This window comes from Carlito syrichta, unplaced genomic scaffold (genome assembly GCF_000164805.1).
Source record: "Carlito syrichta isolate Samal-C Ts95f unplaced genomic scaffold, Tarsius_syrichta-2.0.1 Scaffold301885, whole genome shotgun sequence".
Taxonomy (NCBI): domain Eukaryota; kingdom Metazoa; phylum Chordata; class Mammalia; order Primates; family Tarsiidae; genus Carlito; species Carlito syrichta.
The window spans coordinates 119,833-143,875 of NW_007245981.1; the positions used below are offsets into that span (position 1 = coordinate 119,833).

General features: G+C 42.2%; 1 protein-coding gene across 3 annotated transcripts in view; it reads left to right on the forward strand.

Moving 5' to 3' along the window:
- The window catches only part of DCTN5 (dynactin subunit 5), a 27,651-nt gene extending 5,095 nt beyond the window's left edge, over positions 1-22,556 (forward strand). The window contains exons 3-6 of one of the 3 annotated variants that reach the window (XM_021711143.1): positions 12,648-12,766; positions 16,457-16,568; positions 21,076-21,178; positions 22,211-22,556. In XM_021711143.1, the coding sequence (XP_021566818.1) occupies positions 12,648-12,766; positions 16,457-16,568; positions 21,076-21,178; positions 22,211-22,218 (342 nt within the window). In that variant the 3' untranslated portion in view covers positions 22,219-22,556. Of the gene's footprint in view, positions 1-5,570; positions 5,661-12,647; positions 12,767-16,456; positions 16,569-21,075; positions 21,179-22,210 lie in introns of those variants that run through there. The other 2 variants (XM_008055568.2, XM_021711144.1) reach the window with 2 other exon arrangements.
- Positions 22,557-24,043: the final 1,487 nt, after the last annotated feature.

The following is a 24,043-nucleotide window of genomic DNA, read 5'->3' on the forward strand; positions in this document are numbered from 1 at the left end:
CTCTTATCATGCAGTGCTTGTTTCTAAAGAAAACTCAAAAGAAGCTTTTAGTAATGTTTCCCAGGCCTCCAAGGTTGTTTTCTGTCTTTAGCTAAGTTGTCATAAAAGTGTCTGATTAGTATATTATGAGTTCAGTGAAAACCCACTTTATAAATGTTAACTTAGAGTTTTAACTATTGAATTAAGTAAAAACCTTAAAGATAATCTTTATCCTGTCAGTGAAAACAGTGTTATAAATCACCTACATAACTCCTAGATAAGTGTTAGAACTTATAATGAGCTCATAATGAACTTACTATAAACTTGTGCTTCTAAAGAACCTTATGTCTAAACACTAAATGGCATAATCCTAAATCAAATAAAGAGTGAATATACTTATATCATTTTTTACTCAAGCAATATCTAGTAACTTATAACCAAGAGAAAGAAAGCATTCTTGATGTGCTTCAGAGTTTAACCCTTGCATATGTTAGAAAAGGCCAAGCGGCATAGTGGGAAAATGGAAAAATGAACCATGACATTTCCAGGTTAGCTGTGAGTACTTCGCATAATCATGCCATCTTCCTCTTCCACGACTGCACAGAATTTCTTCAGCTGTACCAACAGCAGAGACGGAAGACAGAAGGGCCTCAGCTGCCCGGACTCGCTTTGCGGCCGGGGGTCCTCAGCGCACCTGGACTTTGTCAATCAGGCAGGCCTCCAAGGCTGGCTCCCAACAATTTTCATCATGGCATTATCCCCATAAACTGGGACTAACATGTCCCTGATTTCATTTCCACTCTTGCCAAGTTTAACAAGAAATTTCATGTTTGCTCATTGCTCTAATTCTAGCTCCAAGATTCTCGCGATGGCACACAAAAACATGCAACAATAATGAATGCCACTCAGCAAGACACTGCCACACATTGACAACGAACACAGCTGTGAGACACTGATAGACCAAAGTTATGAAACCTTACCAGGTTGTTTGTACAGTGCTGCCAACCTAAGCGTATGATGGCCACTTCATGAACTTAATTGTCAGACCTCGTACACCTAGGAGTGGGATTGCTGGTTCATACAGTGATTCTTTTTTTTGGAGTTGGAGTCTCACTCTGTGAGATGCCCAGATTGGAGTGCATTGGCACACTCTCGGCCACCACAGCCTTGACCTGCTGGGCTCAGGCGATAGCCTTCCAAATAGCTGGAACTACAGGCGCACGCCACCACACCTGGCTAATTCTTTGATTTATTGTAGAGATGAGGTCTCACCAAGTTGCCCAGGCTGGCCTCGAACCCCTGGACTCAGGCAGTCCTCTCGCCTCTGCCTCCCAAAGTGCTGGGATTACAGACTTGAGCTACCGTGCCTGGCCCATACAGTGATTTGATTCTATGTTTAACTTTCTGAGAAACTGTCAAACATTTTTCCACAATGGCTATACCATTTTACATTCCCATCACCATTGTTCAGGGTTCCAATTTCTCCACATCCTTACCAACATTTCTTTTTTTCTTTTTTCTTTTCCTTTGATGATAGCCATCCTAGTGGGTGAGATGTGAAATGGTATCTCATTGTGGTTTTGATTTGCATTCCCTAATGACTAACGACTTTGAACATCTTTTCATGTGCTTATTGGTCATCTGTATATCTAATTTTTTTTTTTTTTTGAGTAGGTATCTTACTCTGTTGTCCAGGCTGGAGTGCAGTGGCACGCTCATGGCCACCGCAGCCTCAACCTGCTGGGCTCAGGTGATCCTTCTGCCTCAGCATTCCAAGATTCCAAGTAGCTGGGACCACAGGCATGTGCCACCATGCCCAGCTAATTTTTTGATTTATTGTAGAAACAAAGTCTTGCCAAGTTGCCCAGGCTGGTCTCGAACCCATGGGCTCCGGCACAGTCCTTTTGCCTTCACCTCCTAAAGTGCTGGGATTACAGGTGTGAGTCACCGCACCTGGCTATATATCTTCTTTAGAGAAATGTCGTGTTCAGTCTCTTGCCCATTTTAAAATTGTGTTGTCTTTTTGCTGATGAATTGTAAAAGTTGTTTATATATTCTGGATATTGAACACTTCTCAGATACATTATTTGCAATTTTTTTTTCATTTTGTGGGTTGTCTTTTTTACTTTCTTGATAATGTCCTTTGATGCACAAAAGTTTTTAATTTTGATAAAGTCCAGTTTATCTATTTTTTTCTTTTGTTGCTTGTGTTTTTGGTGTTATATCTAAGGATTCATTACCAAACCTAAGGTCATGAAGATTTACTACTGTGTTTTCTTATGAGAGTGTTAATGGTTTTTACACGTGTATTTAGATCACTGATTCATTTTGAGTCCATTTTTGTAGGTGGTTTGAGGTAGATGTCCAACTTAATTCTTTTGGGCATAGAAATGCAGTTGTCACAGCACTATTTGTAGAAGAGAAAATCCTTCCCCTGTTGAGTGGTCTTGGTACTCTTATAGAAAATTAACTATTCATAAATGCATGGATTTACTTCTAAACTCTCAATTCTATTTGCTTCGTTTATATGTCTGTCCTTAGACATTTAACACTCCACTGCTTTTTGTTTGCATAACTCCACTGTTTTTTGTTTGTTTGTTTGTTTGTTTGTGAGTCGAGGGTCTCACTCTGTTGCCCAGGCTGGAGTGGAGTGACATGATCACAGCTCACTGCAGCCTTGACCTCCTGAGCTCAGGTGATACTTTAACCTTAGCCTCCCAAGTAGCTGGGATTACAGGCATGTGCCACCATGCTAGCTAATTTTTAATTTTTTTGTAGAGACGAGGTTCACTATGTTACCCAGGCTAGTCTCAAACTCCTGAGATCAAGCAGTCCTCCCGTCTCGGCCTCCCAAAGTGCTGAGATTACAGGCATGAGCCACTATGCCTGGCCTGTCTTATAAATTCTTTTTTGAGTCAGAGTCTCACTCTGTTGCCCAGGCTAGAGTGCAGTGGCATGACCACTGCAGCCTAAACCTTCTTCTTCTCAGGCAATTCTTCTGCCTTAGCTTCCAAGTAGCTGGAACTACTGGCGCGTGCTACCATGCCCGGCTTATTTTTTGATTTATTGTAGAGACAGGGTCTCATCAAGTGCCCAGGCTGGTCCCGAACCTCTGAGCTCAGGCAGTCCTCTCACCTTGGCCTTCCAAAGTGCTGGGATTATAGGCTTGAACCACTGTGCCCGGCCATAAATTCTTTATGATTGAAAAAAAAATTACTACCTACATATATATCCCTAAATAAAATATATTGTTAGCTTTACTTTGTTTTGTGTGACTTACTTTTTAAATACTGTATTATAATAATGACAATGGGAAACATCTATATCACTAGTACCATTTTCAACTTTCATTTGTTTTATTTTTTTAATTGACATGTAATAATTGTACATATTTATGGCATACAGAGTGATGTTTCAGTGAATACAATGTGTAATGTTCAGATCAGAGTAATGAACATATCCATCATGTCAAATGTTTATTTCTTTGAGGAACATTCAGTATCTTTCTAGCTATTTGAAACTATATATTATTGTTAACTGTAATCATCCTACAGTGCTATAGAATGGTAGAATTTATTTCTCCTATCTAGCTGTAATTTTGTATCCTTTAACAAATCTCTCCCTATCCCCTCTTCCCCCTACCCTTCCCAACCTCTAGTATCTTCTGTTTTTTGCTTCTATGAGATCAACTTGTTTTAGCTTCTGCATATGAGAGAGAACATACCATGTTCTTGGTAACCTTCTGTTCTTGGTTTGTTTCACTTTATATGATGTCCTCCAGTTACATCCATGTTGCTGCAAATGATAGGATTTCATTCCTTTTTTATGACTGAATAGTACTACATTGTGTATATATACCACATTTTCTTTATCCATTCATCTGTTGCTGGACACTTGTGTTGATTCTATATCTTGGCTATTGTAAATAGTGCTGCAATAAACATGGGGGAGCAGATGTCTCTTCAGTATACTGATTTCCTTTCCTTTGGGTAAATGCCAAGTAGTGGGATTGCTGGATCATATGGTAGTTCTTTCTCTCGGCCTGGCGGGGGGAGGGGGGGGAGATTATACTGGTATTTCCTGCTTCAGGTTAAGCATTTTGTTCCACATGGGGGATAAGAGAACTGGGTCTTGGAGGATTTGTCAGTAGCTGATGTTCCCCTACCCCAGCCAGCACTATGGGGAGAGCTTTCCTTTGCTCCTCCTCCACTGTCTGTGAAATCCATGAGTGGTTTCTGGAGGAAACTGTAAAAGGGTGGGAACCCCCTGATGATTGTGGCCCTCAGGAACTTGTCTTATACTAGCATACAGTCAGCCTCCAGAGATTTGTCACAATTTTCAGTTTAGTTTTCCAGCTAGTTTATATGACACCTGGCAGCCTCTGTTCTAGGTAAGTGTGTTAGGTCACACATACTTCCAGCGGAACCTCCAGAATGTTAGGACAGGCCTACTGGGGTGTGGGTGTCAGGTGTGCAATCCAGTGCCACAAAAAAGTTGCAAGGAATTACACAGAAGTTAGATTAGAAAATATAGTTTATTTACAAAGGGAATTAGAGAGGGATATAAAGAGGAGATTCACCTCCCCAAGGTAGGGGAGGGGGCCAAAGCCAGGAGACATGGTGATGGCCATAACTCAAAGAGCACATGGCCACAGCAGAGTCTAATAAGGCAATGGCGCATATGGTAGTTCTAATTGTAGTTTTGTTTTTGTTGTTGTTGTTGTTCTTTGATTTTTGTTTTTTGAGCCGCCCAGACTGGAGTGCAGTGGCACACTCATGGCCACTGCAGCCTTGACCTGCTGGGTTCAGGTGATCCTCCGCCTCAGCCTTCCAAGTAGCTGGAACCACAGGCATATACACCTGGCCAATTTCTTGATTTATTGTAGAGAGGAGGTCTTGCCAAGTTGCCCAGGCTGGTCTCGAACCCGTGGACTTAGGCAATCCTTTCTCCTTGGCCTCCCAAAGTGCTTGGGATTATAGGCGCGAGTCACCGCACCTGGCTTGAGTTGATTTTTATATCAGGTGAGATCTCAGTGGGGGTCGAGTTTTATTCTTCCACATATTGATATTCGTAGCACCATTTGTTGAAGAGACTGTCCTCTTCCCAATGGATGTTCTTGATATCGTTGTCAAAAATCAGTTGCCTGTAGATAGGCAGAGTAATTTCTGGGTTCTCTATTCTGTCCCATTGGTCTATGTATCTTTTTTTATGACAGTACCATGCTATTCTGGTTACTACAGCTTTGTAGTATATTTTGAATTCTGGTAGTGTGATGCCTTCTCCAGCTTTGTTCTTTGTGCTCAAGATTGCTTTGACTGTTTGACTTTTGTGATTCCTTACATATTTTAGGATTTTTTTTTTTTAATTTCTGTTAAGAAATGTCACTGGTATTTTGATAGGATTGCATTGAAGCTATAGATTGCTTTGGGTAATACTCAGCTTTCATGTCTAAGATTCATTGTGGTCTGTGCATTTTCACTGCTGTATACAATTCCACTTATCCTGTCTCCTATTGTTGAATAGTTATTTTGTTTCCAGTTTTTTGCTGTTATGAATAATTCATTTATATTTCCTGCCCTTCTCTTTTTCAGAACTTTGCCATTTCTGTTTTCCTAATCCTTTATATCAAATGTCATAGTGTTTGCAGGGATAGAGGGGGTCAGATGAGTAAAAAAGACTGAGTGAATAGTAGATAGTGGTGGGGCCTGGTAAACTGGAGAATATGTGACCAATCTAAGCTCAAACTGATTGTTGCTATGTAAGAACAGTCTCACATGACAACAATCAGCTTTCCAGAGCTGATTTTTTTTTTTTTCAAAAGAAACTGGAAATCTGGATTTTTTAAAGGTGCAAAAATATTCCAATAGTCAAATAATAAAATCTAATTTAAATTACTTTAAAAAATGCTTCATGAGCCAAGCTAAGCAGGTTTGCTGGTGTAGTCCTTAGACCGCCAATTTGCCCCTTCTTCCTTGCCTATTGTTGAGTTTAACTCCCTGCTTTGGTATTATTTTCTTCTCTGTAAAGTAGCCAGCTTCTTTCATTTTAATACTCTGTTGCCTCTATTATGATTTAGTTTTTAGTTACAGTTTTTTGTGGGTTTTTTTTGAGACAGAGTCTCTTTCTGTCACCCGGGTTGGAATGCAGTGATATGATCTTAGTTCATTGCAGTCTAGAACTCTTGGGCTTAAGCAGTCCTCCTGTCTCACCCTCCTGAGTAGCTGGGACTACAGGCGCATACCACCATACCCAGCTAATTGTTTTACTTTTTGTAGGGACAAGACCTCACTTTATGCTCAGGCTGGTCTCAAGCAATTCTCTTTCCTAGGCCTCCCAAAGTACTGGAATTACCACAATGCCTGGCCTTTGCCTCGATTTTGAATCTGACTTCTCTTCCTCAACTCTATACCTTGTGAGATAGGAAACCAGGATTTGAGTCTTCTCTCTATTATTTTCTTTTTTTTTCAGTTGAAGTCTCACTCCGTCACCCAGGCTGGAGTACAGTGGCACACTCACAGCCACCCCAGTGTCAACCTGCTGGGCTCTGGTGATCCTTCTGCATCAGCCGTCCAAAGAGCTGGAACTACAGGCCCACACTGCCACACCCAGTTAATTTTTTATCTGTTGGAGAGACGAGGTCTCGCCAAGTTGCCTGAGTTGGTCTCCAACCCATGGACTCAGGCAGTCCACTCGCCTCAGCCTCCCAAAGTGCTGGGATTATAGGCTGAGCCACCGAGCCTGGCATTTTCTCTCTATTTTTCTGTGGCTTCCTGTCATATAATTTATTTCTTATCTTTTATTTATAGTTTACTTCTTATCTTTGTATGTTTTTGCTTCTTCAGTTGGAGTGTAGTTTCGGCTGACAAATGGACTTGTGTGGATTTTCTTTATTTCCAGATTAAGCTTTTTATATTTATTCAAAAACCAATAAAACAATAGCCATCATCAAATACTCAGAACTCTTGGAATTCTGTTTTCTTCTCCAAAAAAAGGAAGGCATTTTCTCTGATTGTAGATGTAAACATAAAACTGTAAACAATAATTGAAGTAAATTAAGGATCTCAGATGAAAGAAGTATATACTAGAAACAGACATCTCTTTGAGCTTGAAAAAATAGCTTCTGAAAACCAAAGGAACTGTAATACTTTACAATCAGCAGCAGATGTGAAAGGGTTTTAAAACATTTTTTTTTTGAGTTGGAGTCTCACTCTGTCGCCCAGGCTGGAGTACAGTGGCACACTCCTAGCCACCACAGCCCTGACCTGCTGGACTCAGACGATTCTTCCACCTCAGTCTTCCAAACAGCTGAAACTACAGACATGCACCACCATGCCCAGCTAATTTTTTGACTAATTGTAGAGACAAGACCTCGCCAAGTTGCCCAGGCTGATTTCAAACCCCTGGACTCAGGCAGTCCTCTTGTCTCCACCTCCCAAAGTGCTGGGATTACAGGCGTGAGCCACCATGCCTAGCTGAAAGCCGAGGTGGAAGGATCTCCTGAGTCCAGCAGGTTGAGAGTGTGGTGGCTGGGAGTGTGCCACTGCACTCCAGCCTGGGTGACAGAGTGAGACTCCAACTCAAAAAAATTAAAAAAAAAATCCTTTCACATCTGCTGCTGATTGTGTTGCCATCACAACCTGGATAATTTTTTGATTTATTGTAGAGACGAGGTCTCTCAGGCTGGTCTCGAACCTCTGAGCTCAAGCATTCTTCTTGCCTCTGCTTCCCAAAGTGCTGGGATTACAGGTTGAGCCACTACACCTGGCATAAAAATTTATTTTTTTTTTGTTTGTTTTTTTTGTTTTTTTGGAGTTGGAGTCTCACTCTGTTGCCCAGACTGGAGTGCAGTGGCCACTTCCAGCCACCGCAGCCTCAACTTGCTGGGCTCCGGCGATCCTTCCGCCTCCACCTTCCAAGTAGCCGGAATTACAGGCATGTGCTACCACGCCTGGCTGACTTTTTTATTTATTGTAGAGATGAGGTCTCGCTGCCCAGGCAGGTCTCGAACCCGTGGGCTCAGGCAATCCATTCACCTCAGCCTCCCAAAGGCACGGGATTACAGGCTGAGCCACCGAGCCCGGCTCAAAATTAATTTTTTTAAGTGTGCAGTTGGACAAGTTTTAACTGATGTGCACATCTGTGCAACCACCACCACAATCAAGATATAAAATATTTCCATTACCCTAGTGCCCTTGTTCCCCTTTGTAGTCAATCCTCCTACCCTTGCCCCAGACAACCACCAATGTTAAACTAATATAGATTAGTTCTGCGTTTTCTAGAGTTTTATATAATTTGAATCACATATTCTTTTAAAAAAATAATTTTATTCACTAATTTTTTTTTTTGAGTTGGAGTCTCACTCTGTCACCTAGGCTGGAGTGCAGTGGCCACTCCCGGCCACCGCAGCCTCGACCTGCTGGGCTCCGGCGATCCTTCCGCCTCAGCCTTCCAAGTAGCCGGAATTACAGGCATGTGCTACCATGCCCGGCTGATTTTTTTTTTTGATTTATTGTAGAGATGCGGTCTCGCCGCCAGGCGGGTCTTGAACCCACGGGCTCAGACAATCCACTCACCTCAGCCTCCCAAAGGTGTGGGATTACAGGCTGAACCACCGAGCCCGGCTTCCTTATTTTTGAATAGACACACGATAGATGTACATATTTGGGGGGGTCCATGTGATAATTTAATATATCATATCAGGTCAAATCAGTGTAATTGGAATACCTATCTCCATAAATATTTTGTCTTTTTTTTCTGCTGGAAACATTTAAATTATTCTTTTATACTTATTTTGAAATATACAATAGATTATTGTAAACTATAGTCATCCTACTGATCTATCAGATACTAGGTCTTATTTCTCCTATCAGATTATATATTTGTACACATTAATCAACCTTTCTTCATCTCCCCTTTCTACCATTTCTGACCTCTGATAACCACCAGTCTACTCTCTGTCTTCATGAGATCTACTTTTTTAACTCCCATATCTGAGTGAGAACATGGAATATTTTGTCTTTCTGTGCTTAGCTTATTTACCTTAACATAATGACCTCCAGTTCCATCCATGTTGCTGCAAATGACAATATTTCATTCTTTTTTAAGGCTGAATAATATTCCACATATATATATATGTTATGTATTTTTTATTTTATTTTATTTTATTTTATTTTTGAGTTGGAGTCTCACTCTGTCGCCCAGACTGGAGTGCAGTGGCTGCTCCCGGCCACCGCAGCCTCGACCTGCTGGGCTCCAGCGATCCTTCCGCCTCAGCCTTCCAAGTAGCCGGAACTACAGGTGCGCACTACCACACCCGGCTAGTTTTTGTTTTATTATAGAGATGAGGTCTCATGAAGTTTCCCAGGCGGGTCTCAAACCCGCGGGCTCAGGCAATCCACTCACCTCAGCCTCCCAAAGCATGGGATTACAGGCTGAGCCACCGAGCCCGGCATGTCATGTATTTTTTAAAAGCATTCATCCATTGATGGGCACTTAGGCTAGAATCATGTACTCTTTTATGTCAGGCTACTTTCATTAGGCAAGTCTTTGAGATTTATCCATCTCATTGCATGTGTTAGTAGTTATTAGCTGTTTTTGTTTTGTTATTTTTGAGTTGGAGTCTCACTTCATCGCCCAGACTGGAGTGCAGTGGCCGCTCCCGGTCACCGCAGCCTCGACCTGCTGGGCTCCGGCGATGTTTCCGCCTCAGCCTTCCAAGTAGCTGGAACTATAGGCGCGCGCTACCATACCTGGCTAAGTTTTTGATTTATTGTAGAGATGAGGTCTCACTAAGTTGCCCAAGCCGGTCTCAAACCCGTGGGCTCTGGCAATCCACTCACCTCAGCCTCCCAAGGCACGGGATTACAAGCTGAGCCACCAAGCCCGGCTATTAGCTTTTTATGAGTTGGAGTCTCACTCTCACTCAGGTTGGAGTGCAGTGGCATGCTCACAACTACCGCAGCCTTGACCTGCTGGGTTTAGGCTATCCTTCTGCCTCAGCCTTTCAAGTAGCTGGAACTACAGGCACACACCACCACGCCCAGCTAATTTTTGTTTTGTAATTTATTGTAGAAACCTCACCAAGTTGCCCAGGCTAGTCTTGAAGCTCTGGGCTCAGACAGTCCTCTCACTCCGGTCTCCCACAGTGTTGGGATTACAGGCTAAGCCACCATGCCTGGCCAGCTTATTCTTTCTTATGACTGAATACTTTTATTATGAAACTTTAAGACATGTACAGAAGTAGAGATAATAGTCTGGTGCAGTGACTCACACCTATAATTCCAGCACTTTGAGAGGTGGAGGCAAGAGGATTGTCTGAGCCTAGGAGTTTGAGACCAGCCTGGGGAACTTGGTGAGACCTTGTCTCTACAATAAATCAGCAAAATTAGCCGATCGTGTTGGTACACACCTGTAGTTCCAGCTACTTGGAAGACTGAGGCAGAAGGATTGCCTGGTCCCAGTAGGTCAAGGCTGTGGTGACCGCGAGCTTGCTACTGCACTCTAGCCTGGGCGACAGAGTGAGACTGACTCAAAAAAAAAATAGAGATAATATATAATGAATCCCTGTAAATTCATTCACCAGCTTCTCTACAATTAGCACATTCTTACAGCTATTTATTTAGAGATAGGGTTTTGCTCTGTCACCTAGGATAGAGTACAGTGGTGCAATCATAGCTCACTGCAGGCTTGAACTCCTGGACTCTTGCAATCTTCTGTCTCAGCCTCTTGAGTAACTAGGACTAAAGGCATGCAACACTACACCTGGCTTTTTAAAATTTTTATTTTTTTTACATTTTTATAGAGATAGGTCTCAAACTCCTTGCTTCAAGCAGTCCTCCCACCTTGACCTCTCAAAGTGCTAGAATTACAGGTGTGAGCCACTGTGCCTGGCCTATTTTGACATTCTTGTATCATCTCTAAACTTAGCCCTCAACCCAGACCTGGTTTGACTAGGATGGAGTAGGGGAAGCTGGAGTATCTTTTTTCGTCCCTTAGCACTAAATGGAAGCTGGAGTATTTTAAAGCAGATTGCAAATCTCTTTTTCATCCATGAATACTTCAGTGTGTCTCACTAATATTTAAAGACTTTAAAAGTGAGTGGATGACCATTATTATAATATATTTTAAGAACTAAGTATTTCCTTAATATTCAGCCTTTCCTGTATCTCAAGATATCTTTTTACAGTTGGTTTGTTCAAATCAGAATGCAAACAAGGTCCTGCATACATTGTATTTGGTCATATTTCACCTGGAACAGTTATTTTCTCCACCCCCCCATCATTTGCATATTGTAAAAACTGGATCACTAGTTGAATTCTCAAACTTCTGTATTTGGCATATTACATGGAGTTGTTTAATGTAGTCTTTATCCCCCACTCCTCCCTCTAAATTGGTAGTTACTTCTAGAGGCTTGATCAGATTCATTTACTTTGTATTTATTTTTTCTTTTTATATGTACTGCTGTTGCCTTAGATAAGGCCCATTATTTATTTTTACCTTGATCCACTGTAGTCATCTAAAGGGTCCCTTTTCCTCCAGGTTCACCTATATCCTCCATTTAAATTCCAGGTTGCTTCCAGAGTGGTCTTTCTAAAGTGAAAATTTGTTTGTGTTAATCCTCTGTTTTAAAATATTTTATTGATTCTTTATATCCCCTAGGAAAAAATGACTAAGCTTTTAGGCTTAGCATACATAATTTTTTCATGCTCTGTTTACATGTCCCCTGCTTACTTTTTCAGCTGCAACTCCAGCTACATGTACTTTTTTTACCCCATTCAGAAGACATTTCAAGGATGCCAACTCTTTACCAAGTATGGGGTATTAATATCCCTAGATATCTGGATTATATAACTCATCCTCTCCAGAAATTCTCTGGAAAAACCAGATCTTACACCCTGCAGTGTAGCAGTTAATGAGTCCAGAGGTTGGGCTAGAAACCAGAATTTCAGTGGGTCCATGGGAGCATGGAATTAGAGGTGGTCAGTAGTATTAAGAGAAAAGTCAAAGGTGAGGGCAGCAAGGACTTTCAGTGAGTAGGCAACCAAGGCTTGAGCAGCAGGAGGACCTGAGTGAATCTAAAAAGACACATAAATTAGGTCTGCTATAGGTGTTTTCAATAAATGGTAATTTAGGCCAGATGTTGTGGCTCAAGCCTATAGTCCCAGCACTTTGGGAGGCTGAGGTGAGGAGATTTCCTGATTCCACGGGTTTGAGACCAGCCTGGGCAACTTGGTGAGACTTCATCTCTACAATAAATCAAAAAATTACCCAGGCTTGGTGGTATGTGCCTGAAGTTCCTGCTACTTGGAAGACTGAGGCACAAGGACTACCTGAGCCCAGCAGGTCGAGGCTGTGGTGGCTGTGAGAGTGCCACTGCACTTCAGCTTCGGTGACAGAGTGAGTCTCCAACTCAAATAAATAAAGTCATTTAATTTAATGAGTCCTATTTATGGGGTAGTAAAGGCAAGCTTGTGATGTACTGGAAAAATCTCTAACTGTAGTCACTGTCATGAAAACAATTCTCTTTTTACCTTACAAGTTATGCCATTTGATTAAACATTTGATACAGTGGATTATAACATAACCGTCAGTCATTATCTTGTTATCTAATCTTTTAATTATGTTTTAGGCTATATTGGTAATTTTTTAAAATGTACTTTGTCTTTTAGACCATTGTGATGAATGATTGTATTATCCGAGGGGATCTGGCAAATGTAAGAGTTGGACGCCATTGTGTTGTGAAAAGTCGTAGTGTTATAAGGCCACCATTCAAGAAATTCAGCAAAGGGTATGTAATTAATTCACATTATTTGAGTCTCGGGTAAGAAGCTGCTACTGGTGGTGTGGTCCATGTATTAAGTTGTGGTATAATGAGTAAGTCTTGTTTGGAGCATTGAGTAAGAGTTTCCCATAAAGAACACAACTCTGTGATAGTTGTTTTAGTCTAGTTAATGGTTGGTTGCCAGAAATAGAATCCACTTAAGCTGCCAGCTATGGTGACTCACACCTATAATCCCAGCACTTTGGAAGGCAGAGGCAGAGGATTGCCTGAGCCCGGGGGTTCAACACCAGCCTGGGCAACTTGGTGAGATGTCGTCTCTACAATAAATTAAAAAATTAACTGGGTGTAGTGGTGTGCTCTTGTAGTTTCAGCTACTTGAAAGGATCATCTGAGCCCAGCAGGTCAAGGCTGTGATAGCTGTGAGTGTGCCACTGCACTCCAGCCTGAGTGACAGAGACTCTGACTCAAAAAAAAAAAGAATCCATTTAAGTTGGCAAAAGCAATGAGAGTTCTGATTAAAGAGACATAGGGATATTCAATGGAACCTAAGAGTAGAAAAAGGAGCCTCTCTAGGGACTAGAAAGGCAGGTAGCCAGAATCAAGACTATTCTGTTTATCTACCCCGCTCCGTTTTTTCTATATTGCTCTTCTCTCTGCACTTTTGCTTCCCTCTCCTTCCTCTCAGCTTGTCTATATCTACCCCTTTTGCTCATGGAACCCATTTTGCTGACTCAGCCCTTTGTGTCATTTATCTATTTAGGCTTCCAACAGATACCAATGAGAGAGCTTATGTCTTATTTCTAAATTCTTGGGAGAGAGAATCTGATTGGTGTAGCTTGTATTAAGTATCCACCTTTGGTCTAAGCAGCTGTGACCCAGAGTGCAGGGTCAAGTCAGGTCCACTTATCCCTTAATGGGACTTATAAAGACTGTCCAAGAAAGGATGGACAGAGCAGGAAAATTGACTACCATGCCTACTGTGGTGGTACAGTATTCTCTTCGCCTCTTTTCCTTGGCTAATTGTCCTCCTGATTCCTTCCTATAGCACCCATCTGCATTTCATCCAATTAGTCAACAAGCATTTACTGAGTACCTACCTTATGCCAGCCACTGGGTTATAAGCTCCTGCCTCAGGGTTCTCAAAATCTAGAGATAGAAATAAGTATATAAAGAGATAGTCACTGCCAGGCTTGGTGGCCCAGCCTGTAACCCCAGCACTTCGGGAGGCAGAGGTGAGTGGATTGCCTGAGCCCGCGAGTTTGAGACCAACTCGGGCAACTTGGCGAGACCTCATCTCTACAGTAACTAGAAAATTAGCCAGGAGTGGTAGCATGTGCCTGTAGTTCTGACTACTTGGAAGACTGAGGTGGAAGAATCGCTGGAGCCCAGCGGGTTGATGCTGGGGTGGCCTTGAGTGTGCCACTGTACTCCAACCTGGGCAACAGAGTGAGACTCCAACTCAGAAAAAAAAGAGAGATAGCCACTGTATAATATGATAGCTGCTACATAGTATGATACCCCTGTCACAACAGTATGAATATGGTTAGGGAAGAAAAGCGAAGGGAGCAACTAGCTCAAACGAGCCATACTACCTAGAAGTATATTATGCAGAAATAATCCCACACTTCCAATAATGATGTTGGGCTCCAGACATTCCATTACATACAACAGTTGGATCAGGGAGTCATAAATCATTCACAATAAAATATTTACTTATTCACACCAAAGGCTATTGGAGGGAAGCCAGAAAACCTTGTGGTACTCTTTTATAGTTTCATATAGTGACTGCTACTCTGCTAGATGTGATGCCACTTTCTGATAAAAGCATTGGGCTGCTTATGGCCCAGGAAAAACACCAAGAATGAATAAGGGGTTTATTGGTGAATGAAGGGATATGTAAATAGGAATAGCCTATGTGAGACATACAGAAATATGAAAGCTTAAATAGCAAAACATGAATATAAGGTGAATGTGGATTTTTTTTCCCCCTGCGTATCATACCAGAACCAGATATTATACCAGAACCAGATAATACCATACAATTTGGAATTTTTAGTTTAAAATAAGAGAACTGTCAATACTATCGACTATGATGAGGTTAGGGGATGCATTGCTGCGCAAGAGGTACAGACCCAAAATACTAATGAGAAGGAAGATTTAAATAAATTACAGGTTCAGAAGACAGGTATCATCTCTGACAAAATATTCTTTTTTTTTTTTTGAGTTGGAGTCTCACTCTGTCGCCTAGACTGGAGTGCAGTGGCCGCTCCCGGCCACTGCAGCCTCAACCCACTGGGCTCCAGCGATCCTTCCACCTCAGCCTTCTGAGTAGCTGGAATTAGAGGCATGCGCTACCACGCCCAGTTGATTTTTTGATTTATTGTAGAGATGAGGTCTTGCCAAGTTGCCCAGGCGGGTCTCGAACCCGCAGGCTCAGGCAATTCACTCACCTCAGCCTCCCAAAGCACGGGATTACAGGCTGAGCCACCGAGCCTGGCTCAAAATATTCTTAACACAATAGAACAGAACTAGAAAGAGCTAGTGAACATCTAGCTACTTTCTACAGCTCCAGTCCAAATAGTTTACATCCCAAGGTACTGAAATTACTTATAAATGTGATCACAAAACCACTGTCAGTGACATTTGAGGAATCCTATAGACTGGGATGGGAATGATGTCAGAAGTGTGGTGAAAGCCTGCTAACTTATACTCATCCTTTTTGTCAATTAAGTTTTTCCTAAACCCTGGGCCAGATAAAGTCTCCTTGTTATATACTCTTATAACTTGATATTGTGTCTCTGTAGCCCTTATCACAGTTGTAACTGATGACATAATTTATTTACTCTGAATTTTTCTGGTGATTATGAGCTCCTCACAAACAGGATTATGTCTCTTTTGTTTACCATTGTGTCCCTAATTCTTACCATGGAGTCTGACACATCTTAGACAGTAAAACTGGTAAATGAATACATTTGCTGAACGTGGAGTGCTGGAAGTGATAATTCATGAACCCAATGTTAATCCCCTCAAACATTATGACCAGGTTACTAAAAATATCATCTGTGAGCATTTTCAAAGGAAACAGGAATGAACAGCCATTCATTAATTTTTATTTGGTGCCTGTTCTTTTAACTTTGATGATCTTGCCCCTTCTGCCTTACATTTTCCTTGCACACCTCTTTGGTCTAATATTTCTCTTTCTTTTTTTAAAAATAATCTTTATATAGTTAAGTAAAATGTGATAGCATTTTTTTTATTTTAAAGATGTGGGTTATAGTTCAGGATTAGATATACAAGTGGTCATTGTACAGGTGAAGTTTGGGCCTCCCTTTGGTCCCCATTTCCCCTGGTTTGAGATTGGGTACCCTTACTGATGTTATGTTCCTTCCTTCCCTCTCCTGGCAGTGTTCCACTACTGCCAATCCCTCTCTTATAGTATTATAGAACATGTGGTACTCAGTTCTTTGTTTCTGGGATAGATCACTGAGTATTGGTGTGATATTTTTTATTTTGAGTTAGTAATTAGTAATTGTATACAACTTCTTCAACATTGTAGAATTTTTCCAGCCTGAGAGTTTTTTCTTGTTAGGAATGGTCTTATTTACATAAGATGATGAAGTTGAGATTATGATCTGTAGTTCTATAAACCTTGACCCAAAGTATATCACCTTTATTTATTTATTTTTCCTTCTCTAGTGTTGCATTCTTTCCTTTACATATCGGGGACCATGTCTTTATTGAGGAAGATTGTGTGGTCAACGCAGCTCAGATTGGTTCCTACGTTCATGTTGGCAAGAACTGTGTGATTGTGAGTATGGTGACTTGGCTGACTAAGCAGCCTCATATCCCCCCTAGCTCCCTCCCTCACCTCAGTGGGACTCTGCTTTTGTGACCAAGCAGGACAAGGATAGTTTTTGTTTTTTGGATTTTTTTTTTTTTTTTTTGAGTTGGAGTCTCACTCTGTCGCCCAGGCTGGAGGGCAGTGGCACGTTCCCGGCCACCGCAGCCTTGACCTGCTGGGCTCAGTTGATCTTTCTACTTCAGCCTTCCAAGTAGCTGGAACTACAGGCATATGCCACCACATCCTTCTAAGGCTAATTAAGAGTAGTTTCCAGTCTTCCTGAGGTTGAGTTTTTCTTGCCAGATTTGGAGTTTTTTCTCACATAATAATGGCTCATCTTTATTGAATCTCTTCCGTATGATGTTAAACTCAATTAATCCTCACAGAGTGTTAGGTACTGTAATTACTCCTATTTGCAGATGAGAAGATTGAGATATTAAGGGATTTGACAAGGTTAGTAAGTGGTGGAGCTGAGACTTCAACCCAGACAATATGATTAGCTATGCTGCCGTATGGCCTATTTGTTGCCTTACATCACAGAACTTACAGTCTAATGGGGCAAGAGGATCAGAAGGCAAGTCAAAATTGGCCCAGTACACAGGGGAAGATGGTCATTTCTGGAAAGAGATTGGAATGTATAAGGATCCAAGTCACCAAAGGGCATGATGTCATGGCACTGCAAGTAGTTTGGAGTGCAGGTGGGCCCCTTGCTCAGTAGAGTCTGTAAGATCTTGGTCCCTGAGGGACCAAGCATCAGTTTGTTTAATCCATCCAAGTCTTCACAAGGTTGGATTTCTTGTGATGTCATAGATGACAAGCTTGATTTCCGTTGGGATTTATGAGAATGTCCTGGGTGAGAATGTTAATGACCAGAGCTGGCTGCCTTACTGTTTAGGGAAACTGCTACACTTTACATTTGTACCTCAGACTAGATTCTAGGAAAAGCCAAGGCTCTTTATATGTTTCTTTAATACTCCCATTAATACAGAGCCAGCTCTCTTCCCTGGATAAGACTCAGACCCTAAAGTATCAAAAAACTTGTAGAAACCATGCAGTTCATATTCCAGGAGCCATGGGGGCACAGCAAAGGAACCATGAGGGCACAGCAAGGATGAACAGAAAGTCTTTGGGAAAAGGGGAAGACAGTCAATGTCATCCTCTCCCTTCACCCTATTTGACAAAAGCTGGCCTTCTAAGTCACTGCTGGGTTTTTCTCATACTTTCCTTGGCAAAGTGAAGATGTCACCTTAGAACCCAGTCCTGTAACTCTCTCTGTCCATTATCCCCAGAGCAAAATGTCTGAAAACTTAAAATCCATATTCTATTCCCAGTGCTTAGGGAATTCTAATCCTGTTGTCAGGTGCTTTGCTTTTTTGTGGCACTTTTTAATACATCATTTCATGACAGTTATTGCTCAATATTGGTGATACTTGCTGAGCCTTGACAGATTCTCAAATAATCTTAGTAGAAAGATTATTTTAGAATTCTAGAATCTCAGGGCTAACAGTAACTCTTTTAGATTCCATCTGTCCTTGTGACACACAGATCCTTCCTGTAGCATCCCATGTGGTAAACTAACTTCTTTTTTTTTTTTTTGAGTTGGAGTTTCACTCTTTCGCCCAGGCTGGAGTGTGGTGGCATACTCACAGCCACCATACCCCGACCTGCTGGGCTCAGGAGATCCTTCTGCCTCAGCCTTCCAAGTTGTTGGAACTACAGGCGTGCACTTCTGCACCTGGCTATTTCTTATTTATGGTAGAGACGAGGTCTCGCCAAGTTGTCCAGGTTGGTCTCAAACCCCTGGGCTCAGGTAATCGTCTCGCCTCAGCCTCCCAGAGTGCAGGGATTACACTCTGCACGACGCCCAGCCCTAACTTCTTTTTTAATATGTAAAGGTGTAGATGTTAATCAGAATCATCCAAATGCCTGAACAAAAAGTTTAACAACTAATATTAATAGGCCTAGCTATTGTGCTATGAGTTTTACATTTATTATCTCTAATCTTGACAACCTCCCTGCAGATTTGGTTTTCCATCCTGTTTCATAAATGAGGAAACCAAGACTCCAAGATGCTAATTTGCTTGCATAAGGATGGTGGCTGTAATACTAGCAACATGGCTGCAATTTTTTTTTTGTTTTTTTATCTTGAGTTGGAGTCTCATTCTGTTGCCCAGGCTGGAGTGCAGTGGCAAATTCATAGCTCATTGCAGCCTCTTTCTCCTGGGCTCGGGTGATCCTTCCTTCTCAGCCTGAGCAGCCAGGACTACAGGTGCACACAGTCATGCCTGGCTAAATTGTTTTATTCTTTATAGAGACAAGGGTCACTGTGTTGCTCAGGCTGGTCTAGAACTCCTGGCCTAAAGCAGTACTCTTTCCTGCCTTACCCTCCCAAAGTGCTGGGATTATAGGAATGAGACACCACACCCAACCATGACTATAGTTTTGACTCCTCCTTGGAAAGTTCTCCAGGGAAGAATAAAAACATGGTTTCAGCCTTTTACTTCCTCAGCTATTATCAATTCATTCATGCCTAGGAAATACCTTCATGCTTTATTTTACTGCTATTTGATCAGTCTATCCAGATCGCTTCTGAAACCCACCCAGTTAAGCATCATTTTTCTAAGTGGACACAGTGGCCAACTAGAGGACAAAGCAGGTGTGGTGGCTGGTGGTACACAGTGAAAAGATTCGTTTCACTGTTCTTTTCAGGGCCCTTTGTCTGTGGATACCTACATGGTAGTGTATTATGCCTTCCACAGTGCATCTGATTTCCTTTTACTCAGTGCCCCCTGTGCTCAGTCTGGGTTATTTGGAGTTTAGGCATGTTGAATTAATATTAACTTGAGGGTCACCAGGAAAGATAGTTAGTTGTTATATTTTGAAATTGCCACTACCAGGCAATTCATGGAATAGGCTTTTTCAAGGAGGATTGAAGAACTATGGTCATAACTTGCTTATGAGCTAAAGATGTTGCCAAATATTGTCAATGTGGTCATCCACCCAGCTGAGACAACTACTTGAGAAATTCAGACCATGGAGGCATAGCTTTTTTTTTTTTTTTTTTGAGTTGGAGTCTCACTCTGTCACCCAGACTGGATTGCTGTGGCTGCTCCCGGCCACCGCAACCTCGACCTGCTGGGCTCCAGCGATCCTTCCGCCTCAGCCTTCCAAGTAGCCGGAATTACAGGCATGCGCTACCACGCCCGGCTGATTTTTTGATTTATTGTAGGTATGAGGTCTTGCTGCCCAGGCGGGTCTCGAACCCGCAGGCTCAGGCAATCTGCTCACCTCAGCCTCCCAAAGGCGCGGGATTACAGGCTGAGCCACCAAGCCCGGCCAAGGCATAAGCTTTTTAAGAAATTCATTTGGCAATCTACTTTTTTCCTGGAAGTACATATGATTTGAGTAATAATGGGGGAAATTTTGAACACAATCAAATCAAAATGTCTTTTATGTTCTTTGATAAAATCTGAGGTCTGGACAAGTTAGCATTGTCCTGGTATTTGTTAAGATTTCCACATTCTTGGTCAGGTATATTTTATCAGGTTTTCTAACTAGAACACAAATGAGCTTATAGGCCCTGGTGATGTAAACACAGTCAATAAAGACCAAAGCTTTCACTTACCCAGCAAGTAGTCTGAGGCACGACTTTAAACTGTACACAGGAGCCCCTTTTTTCCCCTTAACCTATGAAACACATGAGTTTCCCAGACCTTCTTTCTCACCCTTTAAATGCTGTGTGTCATGGCAGAACTAAAAAGTGGATAAAGTCAAGCATAAGACACAACCTAAATAATTATCACTCACCTATGGGAGAACATATACACTAACCTGTGTTCCTTTCCTCTGGGAGGTTAACTCAGGCAAGTTCTTCCTTCATGAAAATAAGATAACTATTCCAGGCTTTCGTCCTATCCCCTGGGAGCCCCAGTGGGAAGTGCTTCTTTTCCCAATAGTCCTAGCAGAACCCCTGAGGTTGAGGTTCATCAGACTAATTTGACTCATATACTGATTCTCTACTCCATTTGCTGTGGCCAGGCTTGGGATTTGGTGTGTGGGCTGAAGGGTGAAACACATGGACTGAGATGGGGATGGGGTGGTTCCCAAGCAATGTTTAGGTTCTGTTACCAGAAGAAAGGGGAGTGGATTCTGGACAAGCAAAACAATAGGTGTCCACTTAATCAAAGAGAAAATCAAACAACTGATGGAAGACTGAAATTCACATAATTTATAATGACACAGGTAACTTGTTCTGTTCCTACCATCCAACCCTCAGCCCCAAGTATATACAAACACACACTCTCACAACCCTGCCTCTTCCTCCTCATCAGGTACCAAGCCTCTTTTCACTGTCCATGGCTATTATACAGTATCATGAATGGGGCCAATATAAAATAGCCTTCCACATAGCAAACTAGACAAGTTTTGCTCCCTTTTCCTGATCTATTTCTTTTTAACAAGATTTTAATTTCAGGGACGCCGGTGTGTGTTGAAAGACTGCTGCAAAATTCTTGACAACACAGTATTACCTCCAGAAACTGTGGTCCCACCATTCACTGTCTTCTCAGGCTGCCCAGGTAACCTTGGATGTCAGTTATTTTTATTTTAGCTTCCTTAAAACTAAGTTTTATTTTCCATCACAAAAGTTATACATGCAGTTTCTATCTCTGACAATATGTTGATAGAACTAACTTAAAAATTCACCCATTACAAAGGACCTAGAAATGTTATCTAAAATATAATGAGTGACTGGGCACAGTGGCTCATGCCTGTAATACTATCATTTTGGGAGGTCAGGGCAGGAAGATTGCTTGAGCCCAGGAGTTTGAGACCAGTCTGGGCAACATAGTGAGACCTTGTCTCTACAAATAAAAAAAAAAACTTACAAAGATGAAATCATGTAGGGTAAACGGAGGCACATCACAAATTCACAGATGGAAGATGATATGAAAATAGATATTTGACAGTACATGATACCTACCACTGGGTGGTTTGTTCTTCCAATTAAAATTGGATCACTTGGGTCTGTGACACTGAGTTTCAAAGATGTATAAAATCATTACTCAGATTCTTTGAGGAGGCAGTTAGCCATTTGGCTGTGCCACTTATCTCTGTTTTTGCAGAGGAGGAAGAAGAGACTTTTGTTTAGTAATTTCCCCATATTGGAGCCACACATGTGAAAAAGTTCAGCAAGTGCTGGGCCAGAACATCTCTAGCAATTATTATTTTTTTTGAGTTGGATTCTCACTCTGTCCCCCAGACTGGAGTGCAGTGGCCGCTCCCGACCCCTGCAACCTCGACCCACTGGGCTCTGGCGATCCTTCCGTCTCAGCCTTCCAAGTAGCTGGAACTGCAGGCGCGTGCTACCACGCCCAGCTAATTTTTGATTTATTGTAGAGATGAGGTCTCGCCAAGTTGCACAGGTGCGTCTTGAACCCATGGGCTCAGGCAATCCACTCACCTCAGCCTCCCAAAGTGGTGGGATTACAGGCTGAGCCACTGAGCCCGGCCTCTAGTGACTGTTTTAAGTGATTATGAAACATGCATCTGATCTGAGGTGAAAAAAGTATTGCCAGAGAAATATCTCAATCTCTTTTAAGTTATTCGAGCTCCTTAGAACCAGGTCTTTCTTTCCCCAGGACTCTTCTCAGGGGAGCTCCCGGAGTGTACTCAGGAGCTGATGATTGACGTCACCAAGAGCTACTACCAGAAGTTTTTGCCCTTGACACAAGTCTAGTGTCTCTGCCTCATGTCTTGAATTTGCTTGAGCTCTAAGATGAACTTGGGGACAAAGTAAGCCTGTCACCATCTACAAAGAACTCATGTCTTTGTCATCTCTCACCTATCTTTAAAAAAAAATCTTTAGAATTTCTCAATCCATCAAGACTCTAAGAAGCTCTTAAGAATTTAATAGCAGGCTGTCCGGAGGAGTTACCTTCGAATGCTGTGCTCATACCTTCTCTGTTAGTAGTCATTTCATGCATTATCTGTGGAACACAGACTCTTCTGTTCCCAACACTCCAGCTGTTTGGTTCTGTGGATGGCTGGATCCTGCTTGAAATGGACCTGCAGAGCAGCAGCCGCAGGACCTCCCAGCATGGAGGTTATAAAGCTAGTGTTCTGCTCATGGCCACATACTACCCACACTGAGCACCATTCATGTAGGTAACACTCAACTTTCCTGCTGCTAACACGTTTGGCCAGTTGCTGCGATTGCTCCTAATCCTGGGGAAAAAGTGTTTCAACTCTTCAGAACCCAGATTCTGGTTGGCTATTAAAACTTAAAGGGGCCGGGCTCAGTGGCTCAGCCTGTCATTCCAGCACTTTGGGAGGCCGAGGCGAGTGGATTGCCTGAGCCTGCAGGTTCGAGATCCATCAGGGCAACTTGGCAAGACCTCGCCTCTACCATAGATCAAAAGTTAGCCGGGCGTGGTAGCGCATGCCTGTGGTTCCGGCTACTTGGAAGGCTGAGGCGGAAGGATCGTCAGAGCCCAGCAGGTCGAGGCTGGTGGCCATGAGTGTGTCGCTGCACTCCAGTCTGGGTGACAGAGTGAGACTCCAACTCAAAAAAAAAAAAAACTTAAAGGAAGGGGTTAGTGTTTCTCTTCTTCCCAAAAGGACTTTAGCTGTCCCAGCGTGGTTAATAAAAGACTTTCTAGCATTTTGTCCTAGGGCCTTTGACTTTCACTAAAAAGGAAGACCTCAGCACTCCAGGTTTTATGTTGCACAGTTGTAGATTTGAGTCTCCCACATGGATGAATTAGTCACGTAGTCACTCCTTGCCTCAAGGTATTTGCCTTATTTCACTGAAGATGCAGCATTTGTGAATGCTTTCTCCCTGGTCTAGAACCATTCAATCTATCCTGTATTTGCCATAAGCATCACAGTTCAGATCAAAATATCTGAACTTTGAGCCCAGTCTTACATGAGGGGTTCTTAAAATTGTCTTGTGGGCATGAAGCCCCAAAGAGTAAATGAAGTTACTAGAGCAGTTCTCACCATCTCTTTCTGGCTAATAGCTCAACCCTTCCTGGTTCTGTTGTGACTTCTTGATTTAGAAGAAAAATTTAGAAAGGATGGGCTGAAAAAGTTGACCTTGCTTCATGCTGTGATCTGCTGCAAGTGAATAGAGCAGAACAATTCAGCCTTGAAGGTTAGAATCTAGCAGGAGCTATCTTGGCTTAATATCCAGTTTTGGGTTTGTAGAAACTGTTGTATATAATCATCTTCAGTTGTTCAGTTTCAAACTCCTTTCTAGTTTGTCATTTTTAAATGTTTGTACATTAAAAGATTGGCACATAGACCAAGTCATTTGAAGGTGATCTCTCTCCATCTCCAGTGATGGTTGCCGCTGTTCCTCAGGCATCTTGTTATATGCCTGGTAGAGTGTTGTGGGCTTTGTATTCGCTAGGCTGTTTATTTCTCACACCAACTCTGTAAGG